We start from the raw sequence: 16,643 nt of genomic DNA, 5'->3' as shown, positions 1-16,643 counted from the left end.
TCTTTATTACAGTGATGGGATACCAGTATGACGAAAGTTTAAAGTCTCTGAGGGTCATGAGTGAATCGAGTGAATGGATTAAAGGTAGGAAAAATGACAAAATTACAAAAGGAATGTCTCAGGGAAACGCTTACTTGCTACCTTGGGGTGCTGGTCAAGCGCAGGAAATTCAAATACGCATAAGTCAAGGCTTGATCAAGATACTATTTATCTCTACACATTTTGCAAATAACATATGAGGAGCATAGCTTGATGATTCAACATGCAAAAACCCATCCTTTGCCAAGTGTTTTTACTATTAAAATATATACATTGTTGTACAGAAAGTAAATAAATTTTTGTCCTCTTGTGTGAAGTTTTGTAAAACTAGAGTTATTTAACAGCCACTGCTGGCCCTCTGGGTAATTCGCAAATTGTAGCAATAGCAGAACAAGTAAAACAGCTTTTACAGTTCGTCCAGGACTTTAATTTTGGAAATTCAATATTCAGGAGCTGGAAATGCATTTGAAAGTTAGATTATCTTGCTCTGTCTGGATGAGATGAAAAGATGAAGAGCAGAGGGAGCAGGTTCAAATACCCTGTACACTACTTCAGTTAGATTTATGTCACTGAGGTTAAGGTCTTGGTGTGAGGCTTGAACTCACAACCTCACAGTCACACATTTATTTTAAAAGCACAGTCCCTGCGCTGTACTTGTGTCACATCTCTTGTGGCTATGAGTCATGCTGAACTGAGATCTGGGGAGTGTCACTGTTGACATTAAACCAGTCTAATATATGTGATACCAATGAGTAGTTGGCCCCGGAAACATTTCTCATTATGCGGTGATATTTTAGAAGTCAATTTCCTTTAGAAGAGAGACTCATTCCAGTAAAGTACTTTTCAATGCCACAGAGTCTCATTCAGGTTGTGCTTATTTCGGTATTACAAATTTACAAGCCAGGTTTGGTGATTAAAAAACATGGAACGATTTACATTTCACATTTTGTTTCACAGTCTGTGATAAATCTGAGTGCCGCGAGGCTCCATGGGAGCTGGAAGGCTTTGTTTCTGGCTAATGTTTGGACTGGTGGAACACACTTATTTCCAACTGATCTTCTCTGCCAGTCACACTAAGTGAGTAACAAACCGACTGTCTCTGTCTCCACGGTCCAACTAAAGACGATGACCTCTAAACTCAGCAAGAAATTACAATGGAATGGTATCCTTGATCGATTTGTTCCACCTCTTTCTCCGCTGCACTTTCAAAATATTGTGATGTGAATAGTGGGCTGAACTGTTGAACTTGCCCACTGTTGGGCTGACGGGGAGCCTAATGAACTGATGAACATCAGCTGCGGCTGATTGCACAGCCGGTGGGACTCTGGGACTGAAAAGCGGAGAGCTGGGCATTGTGTGTGTGTCTGGGGAGCGTGTTGTGTGCGGTGTGGCTGCGTTCACTCCGGGAGCGGGTGGGTGTCGTTCGCAGCTGTTTAGGGCGGCCGGCGACGAAGACAGATACGGTAGCGGGGTTAGACCGTTCCAGCGTTAGGAGGGGAGGCCTGCTGCCTCCTGTAGTTAGTTAGGGCTGGGGCTATAGGAGCGCAGCCGCCGTCGCTCTCCAGCTTCGCTGCCGCCTCCAGCACGCCGCTGTTGGCGGACCCTGCCGGTCACCAGTTGCGCCGTCTGACGAAGCCGTGGTCCCCCGGGGAGTTGGACGGTGCCACAAGCCTAGACCCCGGGGGGGGGTCTCGTCGGCCACGAAGCTGAGTAGCCTACTCATTTTAACTTGTATTCGTAATGTATGTGTGTTTTATTAGTGTGGGGATTGGAAAGGAGTTTTGGGGGGGTTGAGCTAGTTCTGGGTCGGGGTCCTGTAATTGGATGCACTCTTATTCACGTCATTTAGAAGTGCAGTTGCCTAGTTTGTAGTGTGACGGGTTTTCATGCATCTCCAGCAGTTTGTAGTGTGACGGGTTTTCATGCATCTCCAGAAGTTTGTAGTGTGTGCTCTGATGTGGTGTGTATTTCATTGATGGTGTGCACATTTTTATTGTGCAGCCAGTTTGGGTGACCCTGAAGAGTGGTAGCTCCCCCGCCTTGCTTTAACTCCAGGTGCCCCGTTCATGAATGACGGAATTTAAATAAAGATTGTCATTTTATTTGTTACTCTGTGTGGCTGTGTGTTTACTCTGGGGTTTCCGACATTTGTCCCACGTGATTCCTGGTTTTGGTCGCCTTTTGACCATCCTTGGCCCAAACACGAATTCATTACACTGGTGGCAGCGGTGGGATCTTTACTGCAAGAATGTCGGAACCGGAGAATAATCCACCACAACCTGTTGAGTTTGCCCCAAATCAAGATGCTCCCCCTGTTTCAACTATTAATGGTGCAACTCCCCGTCCAGTCTTCATGCCAGAGACCTTTACTGGTGCGGGGAGAGAATGGTCTGATTGGGCTGAGCAGTTTGAGATGGCCGCTGATGTAAATAACTGGGATGAATCACTCAGGCTGAAATTTATGGGTCTCCTATTGGCAGGTCGAGCCCGTGAGGTCTACAGTGGGTTATCAGCAGCAGCTAAAACTAATTATACCCTGTTGAAAGATGCTATGGGGAGGTGTCTTGATCCCTGTGACAGTGACGATTGGAACAGGGCTAGCTTCTCCTCACGGAGGAGGCTTCATAATGAGACAGTCCGTGAGTTTGGTATTGCTTTGCGCCGGCTGGTTGCGAGAGCCTATCCCTCCGCGGACCTTAACACACAGGACCTATTGGCAAGGGACCACTTTATTACGCATGTGGGCAGTGGGGATTTGCGCATCAGTCTTCGTAGTGCCAAACCTGCAACACTGGAAGCTGCAATAAATCTGGCTTCAGAACTTGAGCTCATCAGAGGTCTAGAAAATAGCCATTTAACTCAGGATGCTAAGGTCCGGGGGGTCTCTGAACCGAAGTCTAAGAGTGATGAGCAGATGGAAGTTTTATTGGGGGTGGTGGAAGGATTGAGGCAAGAGGTTAAGGTCTTACAGACTGCTGTGCATGCTTTTAAATCAAATCTCGTACACCCTGTCCCTGTTCAGGCAGCTGCACCTCCCCCTCCCCCTCAAGCGGTTGGCACACCTGGCAATGTTACAGTTAAACGTGAGGCTATGGAACAGAGAGGGGGGTGTTGGGAGTGTGGGTGTAACAGGCACATACGCCGTAACTGTCCCTATTTGCAGGGAAACTAGAGGGGGCGTGCACAGAGGGCCCAATGCCCGCCCCCCTTCCAGCTGTATCCACTAGGGCCCTTGAGAAGGCGGAAGGAGGTTCCGGCTATCTTGCAGCCAAGATAGGTGGGTCTAGTTGTCATGTGTTGGTTGATACTGGGGCATCACACTCCATTATACCTAAACAGGTTTGGCTCTCTATTACTAAGGGGGGGTCTGACTTGCAAGAATATATTGGGGATGCAAGAGCAGCAAATGGTGGGGCAATGCAGATTCTTGGAGGCTGGCAGACCGTGTGTCAGTTTGATTCTTTAGCCCTGGTTGCTGATTTTTTGGTGTCGGACATACCGTCTGAGGAAATCCTGCTTGGTTTTGACTTTTTGTCCAGGTATGAGGCTGTGGTTGATTTAGGTGAGAAGACTTGCCAAATAATGGGGAAAACACTCCCCCTTGTGGATCTTAACCCAACATTACAGCCTCAAATTGTTGTTGTTCAATCAGACACAGTAGTTCCACCGCGGAGTGAAGCTATAATTTCAGGCATGGTACAGAGTGCATGGGGGGACTACGCAGAGGCAATGCTGGAACCATCCTCAGTCTTGTCTAAACATTGTGACTTGCTGGTTGCCCGTGTGGTTTGTAGAGTAGAGAAGGGGGCATTACCAGTTCGGGTCATTAATGTGACTAATGATGCTTTAACACTGAAAAAGGGCATGAAAGTGGGTACTCTCTTTACTGATATCGAGGTTGATGAGGTGGGAGAGTGTATCAAGGAAGGGGATGACACTTTACAGCCCTGGACTGTTGATAGTCTCATGAGTTTATTTGGGGTGAGGGATAAGGGTCTCTCCGCTGAACAAATTGAGGCAGTGAAACAGCTATTGCACCGGAATCTCTCTGTCTTTAGCCAGAGTGAGACTGACTTGGGTAGGACACATTTGACCATGCATGAAATTGATACAGGTGACGCTAAGCCTATCAAGTTACCCCCAAGAAGGGTTCCCCTCCATTTGCAGCAGGAAGTAGCTGATAATCTGAAACAAATGCTTGACAATGGCATCATTCGGCCTTCTTGTAGCCCCTGGGCGGCCCCTGTAGTTTTGGTGCGGAAAAAAGGCGGCGGGCTCCGTTTTTGTGTTGACTACAGAAAACTGAATGATGTCACCTGTAAGGATGCATATCCTCTTCCAAGAATAGATGATGCTTTGGACAGCTTAAGCAACGCCTGCTGGTTTTCCACGCTTGATTTAGCCAGTGGTTACTGGCAGGTGGAGGTCGACCCTAAGGATCGTTGCAAAACTGCTTTCATAACACGCCAGGGGCTGTTTGAATTCAATGTTTTGAGCTTTGGTCTTTGCAACGCGCCCAGCACCTTTCAAAGACTTATGGATTTGATACTTGCAGATTTGCAGTGGACAACCTGCCTGGTGTATCTAGATGATATTATTGTGTTTGGGCGCACATTTCAGGAACAACTGGCTCGTCTTGATGAGGTGCTGTCAAAACTTCAGCAGGCGAATTTGAAAATCAAGCCATCTAAATGTAATCTGTTCTCTACTCAGGTCCACTATCTAGGCCATGTCATCTCTGCTGAGGGGGTGATGGCAGACCCTGCTAAGGTGGCTGCAGTAAGAGAGTGGCCTGTCCCGCAGAATCAGACTGAGGTCCAGAGTTTTGTGGGGCTAGCCTCGTACTACAGGCGTTTTGTGAAAGGTTTTGCAGACATCGCTCGTCCCTTACACCAGCTTGTGGAGAAAGGGAAGCGTTTTCAGTGGACTGATGATTGTCAGCGAGCATTTGATCGACTAAAAGCCAGTCTTATTACTGCTCCTGTGTTGGCCTATCCAGACCCAAGTAAAACATTCATCTTAGATACTGATGCCAGTGATGTGGGAATTGGGGCAGTTCTGTCTCAGGAAGAGGGAGGGCATGAACGTGTTGTAGCATATGCCAGTAGGGCACTTACTAAGCAAGAGCGTAAATATGCTACCACAAAAAAGGAGCTGTTGAGCATGGTGACCTTTACAAAGCATTTCAAACACTATCTGTTGGGTAAAGAGTTTGTGCTACGTACTGATCATAACTCTTTGCGGTGGCTGCATAATTTTCAAGGACTGGAGGGGCAGTTGGCTCGGTGGGTTGAACAGCTTGCTAACTTCCAGTATGAGATTGTACATAGGCCAGGCAAGCTACACGCAAATGCTGATGCTCTTTCAAGGTTGCCTGCTTTTTGTGATGGGAGGGGGCTGGGTCAGAAGTCACCAGCAAGTAAAAAGCTAGGCAAGGACATCCTTAAAGTGTGTGCTGTACAGGAAACCCCTCAGGTCCCCTCCAGCGAAGGGGGGGAGGTAGATGAGCTAGCTCAAGCCCAAATGGATGATAGTGAGCTACAGCAAATTCTGGATTGTAAAAAGCAAGCAGAGGAGTGTCACATGCCCGATGGCCCTGAATTTCAGAAGTACGCCCCTGTCTGGAATCAGCTACATGTGCAAGGGTCTAGGTTGGTGAGAATCCCTCCTGCCCATTCTGATGCTGCATCTAAAGTACAGGTGGTTCTCCCTCGGTCTTTGGTGCCCAAGGTCTTGGCACAGCTGCATGGCGATACTACGGGGGGACATTTGGGGGTGCAGAAGTTGCAGGGGAAGGTAAAAGACCGTTTCTATTGGCCAGGATGGTTTGGAGATGTCAAACAGTGGGTGAAGGAGTGTGTTGACTGTTCTTCTCGTAAGACCCAGGGTAAGCCTCCTTGTGCTCCTCTGCAGCCGTCAGTTACATCTAGACCCTTTGAACGAGTGGCACTAGATATACTAGGCCCTCTTCCAGAGACCCCTAATAGGAACAGGTATATCCTGGTTGTAGGTGATTATTTCTCAAAGTGGACTGAGGCTTTTCCCCTTCCTAACCAGGAAGCTAGTACTATTGCTAAAGTGCTGACGGAAGAGTGGGTGTGTCGTTTTGGAGTTCCCCGTAGTATTCATTCAGATCAAGGGCGAAATTTTGAGTCTACTTTGTTTAGGGAGTTGTGTAGGCTTTTGCATATGCACAAGACTCGTACATCGCCTTACCACGCCCAGTCAGATGGCCTTATAGAGCGCTTTAACCGTACTCTGTTGTCCATGTTGTCGCTCTTTGTAGAGGACAACCAATTAAACTGGGATACTTTGTTGCCTTATGTGATGTTGGCCTACCGGAGTAGTGTTCATGCTAGCACTGCATTCACTCCTTATAAAGTCTTGTTTGGGCGGGAAATTGTTCTGCCTATTGATATCATGTTGAACCTAGATACTGAGGAGCAGTTTTCTTCTGTTAATGATTATGTTTCCAGGCTTAGTGAGACATTGTCTACAGTTGTGGAAGCAGTGAAAGGGCACCAGGCCCGGGCTTCAGAGCAGCAGAAAAGCTCATATGATTTTAGGGCCAATTTTCAGTACTACTCTGAGGGGGAATTAGTCTGGGTGCAGAATAAGGCCAGGAAGCGGGGGCTTTGCCCTAAGTTGCAGAGAAGGTATAAGGGCCCTTTCAGGGTGGTTGAAAGAGTAACAGATGTGCTTTATAGGCTCATGTCTGTGGAGGGAGGTCCTGAGTGTGTTGTGCACTTCAACCGACTTAAGCCCTTTACCTCTTCTTTGGCAGTGACGACCAATCCAGTGTCCAGGAGGGCTGATCAACCCGACTCTCGGCCACCCAGACCTTCCCGACGACAGCATTCGGGGTTCCAGTTTGGCGCAGGTTGGGTCCATCATCGCCGTCCAGCCGATCTGGGGACATCACCAGGGGACAGTTTACCTCCGGGGGGCTGTGTGGCCCAGGCCCCCATGTCTTCAGGAGCTGAAGGAGTGGAGGGGGTTTTGTCTTTAGATTGCTCCGACCCCCTTGCATCCTTGAGTTCTCCTCCCGAGGATGCATCTGTGGCCTGCTCCTCTCAAGAGGAGGGGTTAGTGTCAAGCAGCGGACGTCCCGTGCGACATCGGAAGCCACCTGCTTGGTCTCGAGACTATCAGATGTCATTACAGTGACTCGGGGACGAGTCTTTTTCATTAGGAGAGGGGGAAGTGTGATGTGAATAGTGGGCTGAACTGTTGAACTTGCCCACTGTTGGGCTGACGGGGAGCCTAATGAACTGATGAACATCAGCTGCGGCTGATTGCACAGCCGGTGGGACTCTGGGACTGAAAAGCGGAGAGCTGGGCATTGTGTGTGTGTCTGGGGAGCGTGTTGTGTGCGGTGTGGCTGCGTTCACTCCGGGAGCGGGTGGGTGTCGTTCGCAGCTGTTTAGGGCGGCCGGCGACGAAGACAGATACGGTAGCGGGGTTAGACCGTTCCAGCGTTAGGAGGGGAGGCCTGCTGCCTCCTGTAGTTAGTTAGGGCTGGGGCTATAGGAGCGCAGCCGCCGTCGCTCTCCAGCTTCGCTGCCGCCTCCAGCACGCCGCTGTTGGCGGACCCTGCCGGTCACCAGTTGCGCCGTCTGACGAAGCCGTGGTCCCCCGGGGAGTTGGACGGTGCCACAAGCCTAGACCCCGGGGGGGGGTCTCGTCGGCCACGAAGCTGAGTAGCCTACTCATTTTAACTTGTATTCGTAATGTATGTGTGTTTTATTAGTGTGGGGATTGGAAAGGAGTTTTGGGGGGGTTGAGCTAGTTCTGGGTCGGGGTCCTGTAATTGGATGCACTCTTATTCACGTCATTTAGAAGTGCAGTTGCCTAGTTTGTAGTGTGACGGGTTTTCATGCATCTCCAGCAGTTTGTAGTGTGACGGGTTTTCATGCATCTCCAGAAGTTTGTAGTGTGTGCTCTGATGTGGTGTGTATTTCATTGATGGTGTGCACATTTTTATTGTGCAGCCAGTTTGGGTGACCCTGAAGAGTGGTAGCTCCCCCGCCTTGCTTTAACTCCAGGTGCCCCGTTCATGAATGACGGAATTTAAATAAAGATTGTCATTTTATTTGTTACTCTGTGTGGCTGTGTGTTTACTCTGGGGTTTCCGACATTTGTCCCACGTGATTCCTGGTTTTGGTCGCCTTTTGACCATCCTTGGCCCAAACACGAATTCATTACAATATCAAAGATGATGACACAGCAAAAATAAACTCCAGAGGTAAATAAACATGGTTGACCACTTCCATGACCAAAAAACATTTTACATACACATAGACAACCGCTGCAAAGGCTGAACCTGAACGTATTTGATAGTTCATGACGCACACTGAATCACGACAATTACGTAAAACCATGAATTACTTTAAGCAGAGACCAGTGACTAACCATCACTTGGAACTTGATATGGCACACTGTGGAATGGAAACACTGCAATTACTGCAACACACTGAAGTCTCTACAAACTGTCTGTCTCAACTGTGGTTTCACCACGCTTCACCAAAAAACTCAAAGCTGTTGGTAAGCAGGGCAGATCTGAGCATGTTCACCATTATCCCTCACCAAACCCAGTGACTCACAGTGCAGAGGTGGAACCTACCACAGAGTTTGGTGTGAAGGTTTTGGCCACTCGGCAGCACCACCAGTTGCGTAGGTGCGACCAGGCATTCAAACTGCCTTACTCAACCTGATCTGTCGGCAGATTGGACATGGTACATCTACTTTTCCAACTCATTCCCACGAATGTTGGTGCGCTCACAGACACATCTATGTACTTTGGACATCAACAGTAATACAACATTTGGGTTCATTCCCACTCCGCTTGCATTCACTTTACATAAGAGACACAGTTCAAGCTACACAACAGCGTCACTGGAGCTGTAGGGATTCAGTGCCTTGCTCAAGGACACTTCAGTAGGGTGGGTGAATGCTAACAAAGAGTTTTGAACCCAGGAACTGGATTCAAGATGTATTCTTAGGATAGATCATAAGAAATGACATCAGGAGAAATTTTACAAAGATCTGATAAGATTCTTAGAATGATCATGTGAAATCTTACCCCGCTAGTGGCATTTGCTGTTGAAAGTGAGTGTAACACATCCACCAAGTTTGGTCTGTTAACTCTTTCCCTGCCGCAAGAACAAGAGCGTTAAAAGGAGTGTACTGCTCCTAAATGAATGCAGTAGATACAGACCAGAAAACAACACAGTATTGCATTACACTACTGGTAAAACTCTTGTTCTTGTGACAGGAAATGGACCAAACCTGGTGGATCTATTACACTCACATACAGCAGAAAATGCCACAATATGGGTAAGACTCCAAACTATCACTTTAAATCCCAATCCTGAATATTTTGGGAGTAACAGTCTCATTTATAATGAATTTGTTTAATCGTCCTACTTAATTATCTCAAAATAGGGCAATTACGGTTAATGAATTTTGGGCTTAATACCATTGAGGCCATGAGACTGAATTTAAATGTTCACTAAAATAAGGATATTTGTCCACATTAATCCTGTCTATCGCCTTTCCTGTTTCTCTCTACTGTTACTATCATCTAAAAGCAGAAATGTCCCAAAAAATCTTTAAAAAAGAAGAACAAAGAACCCTTGGTTTGATATATTAAGCTATAAATCCAGCACATCACATCATTAAATCCATTAAAGCTGCACTTGGTGATTTCTGACCACTTGAGGGTGATGAGAGCAAAAACTCTAAAAGTCAGCCCTGCTCCTGGGTTCACGGTAGATTGCTTGTACAAAAATGAGAGGCAAAAAAAGTGTTTTGGGGATGGGAATGAGGGATGCATTTCAGTATCACAAGGATCCTGTTGGATTACTTGGCCTATTCCGTCTCTGACCTCCAATTCAGAAATGTGTTGAAGTCGCACACTCTCAGCTGCAAGATAAGCTGCTTTGAATGAATCTTTTTCCGTCACCAGTGCTGATTGCAGTGACACTGCAGATGCACTCACACGCCTGATTTGAAATTTGGATACGCTTTTTTGCAGAATGTGCATTTTCAGCAATTTCTTGAATGAAGTTAAAGTCACAAGGGAGGGAAGTGAAGGGCAGAGGAGGAACCAAAGAAATTTAAATTAGTCAGCTCAAACCAGGAACTAACAAAAAGCTGGTTGTAAACTGTGCAGTGGAAATAAGACATAAAAATAAAAAGCAAAAAGTATTGCTTAAATGACAAACTTGTTTCATAACTTCCCCAGATATATGCTTTTATTTATGGTTATTTCTTTTATCCTTCCAAAACTTCTTGACCATTTTTTCAGGTTTTGTGCCTTCATTTGGAGTCATGAGATGAATTAATTAATTTAAAAAAATATGTTTTGACATATCATTTGGAATCATATATGATGCCAGTCAGAGGCATCAAATTCTGCCTATGTTCCTCCATAAAATTAATCTTCATGAGAACCCAGGTTTCTGTCGGGACAAGATATTACGTGACTCACAGATGGGGGAGGGAGACTTGTGAGTGTGAAGTTATTTTTTTGCCCATCCGGATTATGAATGATATTGGGATGTTTTCCTTAAACTGTCACTTTAAAACACCTAAACATCCACTGCACAAACCGATGTATGTTATGTGCCGCCATCACTACACTGCACACTGCCTGTGTCAGGTGATTGTTATGTCTGTCTTTTTATTATGCACCTTATTATGTTACAATGAGCCTTATGCTTATATTGCATCCTGGTTTTGTGTATGAAATTGCTGATACTATTACTATTATTAATATTGCTATTACTTTTTAACAGATTTCTACTTACTTATTATTAGTATTCCTATTTTTTCATAATAAGAAACATTAGAGGAATGTTAACAACATATATAAGAACTGTTTTAAAGAATGTCTTTTTCCCCTAATTTTCTATGAAGGCTTAGAAAAGCCTGGCACTGAAAAGGCTTTGTGAATGCATCCTTAGATTTTTTTTTGTTGAAGGACACTTTTTCAAACCGCCCACATTTTTCAAACCTTTTGTCGTGTCACATAGGGATTTTGGGCATCCGTCTGTAAACTCGTCGTCGGTATGATGCAACAAGATCTCTGGAGCAGGCTCACTGGCATTCACACGACTGCAGTGCCAATGTGTTTATGCATTGCAGAGAGGGTGTGAATGCATATGAGACCACGGCGTCTGTGCATGGCTGTGAGTTGAATGTACACGCCACAATGTGTATTTGCTCTCAGCGTCTCCGCGTTGCCCCTAATCCACTTTTGTTTAACCACCAAATATTGCATTAGCAAGACAATTATAGCGTTAAACATGCAGTTCAAATGACTGTAATCTGCTGCCACGCCATTTATAGCTTAATGTTACCTTTACTGAACCATATACAAAGATGTGATCTTGTGAATGAAGCAATGCCATGGAAACCCACTCCATTGCACCGCTCTCTCTCTCTCTCTCTCTCTCTCTTCCGCTCTGTTATCCTTCCTTCCTCTCTTGCCCGAGCTCTGGCCCAAGGTGAGAACATTCCAGGTTACATCCAGGTCAAGACTACATATGAAGGATGAGTTGAGAGAGAGAGAGAGAGAGAGAGAGAGAGAGAGAGGGAGGGAGAGAGAGAGAGAACAAGGTAGGGAGAGAGACAGGGAGGAAGGGAGGAGGGTGAAAGACGTAACATATTTCCCATTTTCCTATTTGTATAGGAGTTGTTTCAGATTGAACATAATACAGGTCATCGAGTTCAAACTGTGCATGTTGTGCGCAAGTTTTACGATACTGCACTCACTCACTCAGTCACACACACACACACACACACACAAACACACACACACACACACACACAGCTACCTCTACTGCCTGAATGGAATAAGTCAGTCATGCGTGCTGATGACTGTGTCAACCTTGGCTCACTGATACCCTCCTAAAAATACCAGTCTCTTCATTGGCCCCTGCCTTCGTCATGCAGGTGACACACAGGGTGACGTACGACCACACCAGGTGATCCCTGGGTATTTCCGTCGCGAGATGGGGGTCAAAGGTGAAGCGCTGGCTGCCACCATTCTGAGGCAAACTATGTTCATTATTGCGGCATGAGGTCTCGCGTCACTATATCTGCTCGCTGGCATCTCAACTCAACTCTGAGAAGGGAGAGAGGGAGCACTGACACAAGCATGAGATCAGCATTCCGGTTGGATTCCGTGCCGCTAAGGTCTATCCGGGGGAAACCCTGACGAGGCAAAACGCACCGTGTCCCCTGTCCTGTCAGGCAGATAGATGGACAGACAGACAGACAGGCAGCTGACCTCACACAGCCGCAGCATGTGACACCGCAGGCTAGAAGACCGGCCAGCGTCAGGGATGGACCCTACTGACGGGAGAGCATTGTGAAATACTGAAGGGAGTGAGAGAGGCAGTGGATGTGGTGGTGGAGAGAGAAGGGGGGGAGGGGGCTGGGTGGACGGGTGGATACCGCCGGAAAAGAGGAAGAGAGATGGCATGATGGAAATGAAGAGCACATGACAGGAGGTTGGATGTGATTCTCTGCTCTGCTTGTTTGGTCAAGGACAGTGTGTGCATGTCTGTGTGTTGAGGGCTGTTGAGGCCCCCATTTACCTAGGTAATGACATTACTAAGCACCTGACTGCCACCATGGCTAACACATAACTGTGCTTGTTGGCCCTTACATACCAGCATACTTCACTCAGGGGGGGTGGGGAGAAATGAGGTTAGTGGTTTCTTTTAGAGCAAGACTAGCCGTGCCTGACTAACTCCTACACCCGAAAAAAGTAAAGGGAAATTGTATTGACACGAACACTGGGTTAAGGCTGTTGGGTCATTTTGTTGGGTTGTTTGCACAGTGCTGAGTGGTCTTGTGTAACTCCGCCGCTTAGCTGGTGGCTCGTTTAGCCCCAGAGACAGCTGTAACAGTGCAGAAACACAGCCCACGCACAGTCCTCACCCAGCCGTTGCATTACTTCAGCCTGGTCACTGGGTCACTCTGTGGGAAGCGGTGCAGACTTCAGGGTGTCACTGCTCGGTCTTTCCGCCACCTTTCCTCACAGCAAAAGGTGTATTTTTGTGTTTACTGGAAGACGGTGTGGATCTGCTCATTAGCTCTTTCTGCCTAATTTTACACCGAAATGATCGCTTGGAAGACTAAAGTTATCCTTCTAACACGGGTTAGAGTAAAGGCAGTCTCTCATAGCCACATCTCTGTCTCAAACTCATCTTGGTTTGGAGCAATTGTTGGCAAAAATGTTGATAGCATACATCATCAACTCTTCACTGACTCTTAATTTGAAAAACATGCACCCTCTAGTTTTTTTTTTTTTTTTTTTTTTTGGTTCAGTGACACCAATGAATGTTAGCCTGCTTCAATTTTGTCAAATACCTAAAGGCTTCTTCAGTTATTACCATAGTAATATATGCCAAAATCAGTGATGAAGTGCCTTTTTTTTTTTTAATTCCAAATTGTTACCTCCTTGTTCCTCTGTCTGGTTTTCTTCCACTGTACTTACAATTAAGTAGCAACAGGAACCGGTAAGTATTTCATATGTGCTGATTCATACGAGGGAATTACACCATAAGTTGTGGGAAATTATGTGGTAAATGTTGGGGAATTACACTGCAAATCTAGCCTCTCATGGTAGGAGAACAAGCACATTTGAACACTTTCGATGTTTCAGAGTGGAGCTTTGAGGTCCAGAAATTTGGGACAGCCCTGATAATGGACCGCAGAATGCTTCAGTTGACCAATCAGAATGAAGCATGCCGCATAGCTGTGTAATAACACTGGTGTTGTTATAGGTGGTAGAAGAAGAAGATACAGCAGGAGTGTGTCTCTTAGACTTAATGTTACACCAGGAAGCTTCTATGATTCATATCATCACATATAGTGTGTCATCATTTCATGAATCAGTGTGATAGAGGAGGGTTAAAGGCTGTTTTTTGGTGTTTGGTTTGGTGTTGGTATTATAAGAAATAACAAACACAGCCCATTGCCAGGGTAAAAAACAACAACATTAAAGAAACAGAGATTAGAAATTAGAAATAAAGACATTAAAAATTAGTTTAATTGAGTCAATGGGAGACATCCAGATAGATAGATAGATAGATAGATAGATAGATAGATAGATAGATAGATACTTTATTCATCCCAAAGGAAATTCACAGTTTTCAACAGTATCCACATATTACAAGATTAAATAAATAAAAAATAAAGAATAAAAGATGACACCGGAGATCTAAGTACCCAATGTGCAAAAAACAGTGTGCATAGATGTGGGCAATGTGCAAATTTACAGCATAAACAGATGATAAATAGCAGCAAGCAAATACACTATAAACAAGGAATATATAAAAAATAGAAATATGAAATATGAACAATTTAAACAGCAGAGGAAAAATAACCTAAACCTGAGGAACAACACGCTCCGACGGAGGTTCAGGGTTAGTGTGAAACCATGAGACCAAGTGACAGAACCCGACGCCTGGTACTGGGATTCAAGGGGTTGCTAGATATTCTTCTTACTATGCCTCTTTTTTCGTTTTTCTGTATTTTACTCGGTTCAAAGGATTCATTTAAAAAAAATAAATAAATAAAAAAACGGAACTGGTCTTCCATCTTTAATATCAAGTATTCTCATGAGAAATTGATTGCAGCTCTTTGAAGGGTCATCACATCTTTTATGTTCGCCTCTGGTTTATTATTCCGCAGCTCGTAACATTTGAGCATTTCTGAGCACGCGCGTGAGAGAATCGAAAGTTATTCCACGTACGTGTACAGGCTCACGACACGTACCGACTTCTTGTCAGGAAGCTCGGTTCATCCGGGGCGCTGGGGTTCGATGAGGGAGGCAGAAGACCGATAGGAAGAGTTTGAGGAACCTGTGCAGACTGCAAAGGGAGGAACGCGTACCTGGTAATGAGTCCGTCGATGGACAGACAGTAAACTGGGGCAAAACGCTTGGGGCAGTTCATATGCGCTTCAAGGCATTTCATATTTTTGTCATCAGCAACTCCAAGCAGTCTGCACTCCGGCTCGGGAGTTTTTGAGGTGAGCGAGTCCCCAGCTGAGAGGTTTCTTCATGCAGAAACAACTGTAATTTTTATCTTGTTTTATGAAAAAAATTGTGTTTGTATTTATTTATTTAACATACAACTTCAAATTAGTCATCAAAGGCAATCATTTATAGTATGCATGAACTCTAAAGAGTCGTCACATTCAGTGTGACTTCCTTCTCATGATGCTTCATCGTTCTCAGAGCATTTACCGTTCACCCTAACTCCTTAAAAATAGTTTTGATGTGATTAATCAGTGCTTGTCATGTAGGTGTGGGTGAGACGCGGGAGAAGCATCTGGGTGCAGACTCATAGAAGCTGTAGCCGACATGCCAAGCCCTGGCCACGGCATGCCAGAACTAGATATAAAGCTAATAAAACGATGATTACTTTTCAAAAAGGCCACACCACATTGCAAAGTGAAGCAATGCGGTTCCTTTATGCATATAAGTATTTTTCTGAGGTTTTTTTTTCTCATAAATTTACCACTTTAATCTCGAAAATTCAGATTTTTTTTTCAACCCTCGCTCCCGTGGCTGCATAATTTTTTGTTTGTCTCCCTTCAGTGACCCCGCTACGCCGTCGTACTTTTGTACTTCCGGGATTCTGCGGGTATTTCCGGAATGCCAGAAGCTCGGCACATCCCAGACTCTGCTGCGAGTCTCCAAGTCTGCAGCTGGATGCCATTTAAATACGGTGTTTCTCGCTCCTGCCCCCATGTCCCCTTCCCGAGAGCTCCAACTTTATATGCTGTCTTTTGTTCAACAGTCAATCCCATCATCCCATCAATCTGTCATTTGATATTTGTATGCATATAGATTTGAGTGTCAAAGTTTTTTTTTTTTTTTTTAGAGCTCAAGAGTTTCCTGGTACGATTTTAGATCAGTGGTTCTTGTCATGCGGCACCAAATTTTACTTTTTATGGGGTGTCACTGTAAAGCTCATGAAGAAGTCACTAGATTATAATGTGGGTACTCCACAGCAGAATTTGGGTTAAATGAACGACTCGGTGTGCTGCTTTTGATTTATCCGGCAGGTGTGAGAATTTTTAAGCAGTGGATTTAAGTCACTGCTCCACCGGGTTACTCACTTTTGAACAGCGATGATTTTTGTAAAAGGGAATAATCCCTGTTTCATGCCTGTCATTGGCAGACTTTTGAGACCATTTTGAGATTACACCTCCCTCTCTACTATGTAACCCCCTATAAAAAAAAAAAAAAAAAAAAAAAATCCTAAAGGCATCCAAGAGGAAAATCAGATTGAATCTGTGTATGAGAGGCAATCCTTTCGGTTCCTATTGGACCGTACAGTGGGACTGAAAGGTTGTTCAAAATGATCCAGAGGAATTGCCTCCAAAATATAATAGATTGAATTTTCCTCCTTGAACTCTAAAAGTCTTTTTGGCCGGAGCTGTCACTCTCTCCCGGGCTCACCTTTTGAAATAGACGCATTTCACAAATGCGAGGAGAGGGCCACAGCCGCTATTCTGTGTGAACAGTTTGATCCTGGATGTGTTGCGTCGTCCACTCTGCGCCGCTTTTCAGCCGTGAA

General features: G+C 45.4%; 1 protein-coding gene across 1 annotated transcript; it reads left to right on the top strand.

Moving 5' to 3' along the window:
- The first annotated feature begins 1,264 nt into the window (after nt 1-1,264).
- On the top strand, nt 1,265-6,954 carry LOC115380253 (uncharacterized). The gene is made up of 2 exons (XM_030081346.1): nt 1,265-3,316; nt 6,824-6,954. Exon 1 carries the CDS (start codon nt 2,288-2,290, stop codon nt 3,209-3,211), a length of 924 nt encoding a protein of 307 aa, XP_029937206.1. The 5' UTR covers nt 1,265-2,287; the 3' UTR covers nt 3,212-3,316; nt 6,824-6,954.
- Nucleotides 6,955-16,643: the final 9,689 nt, after the last annotated feature.

This window comes from Myripristis murdjan, chromosome 21 (genome assembly GCF_902150065.1).
Source record: "Myripristis murdjan chromosome 21, fMyrMur1.1, whole genome shotgun sequence".
Taxonomy (NCBI): domain Eukaryota; kingdom Metazoa; phylum Chordata; class Actinopteri; order Holocentriformes; family Holocentridae; genus Myripristis; species Myripristis murdjan.
Note: the sequence above shows the minus strand (reverse complement) of the source record. Positions and strands in the feature narration are given on the sequence as shown.

Excerpts from the sequence above, each read along its gene's own strand:
- LOC115380253 (XM_030081346.1), top strand. The coding sequence starts at position 2,288 with ATGTCGGAACCGGAGAATAATCCACCACAACCTGTTGAGTTTGCCCCA.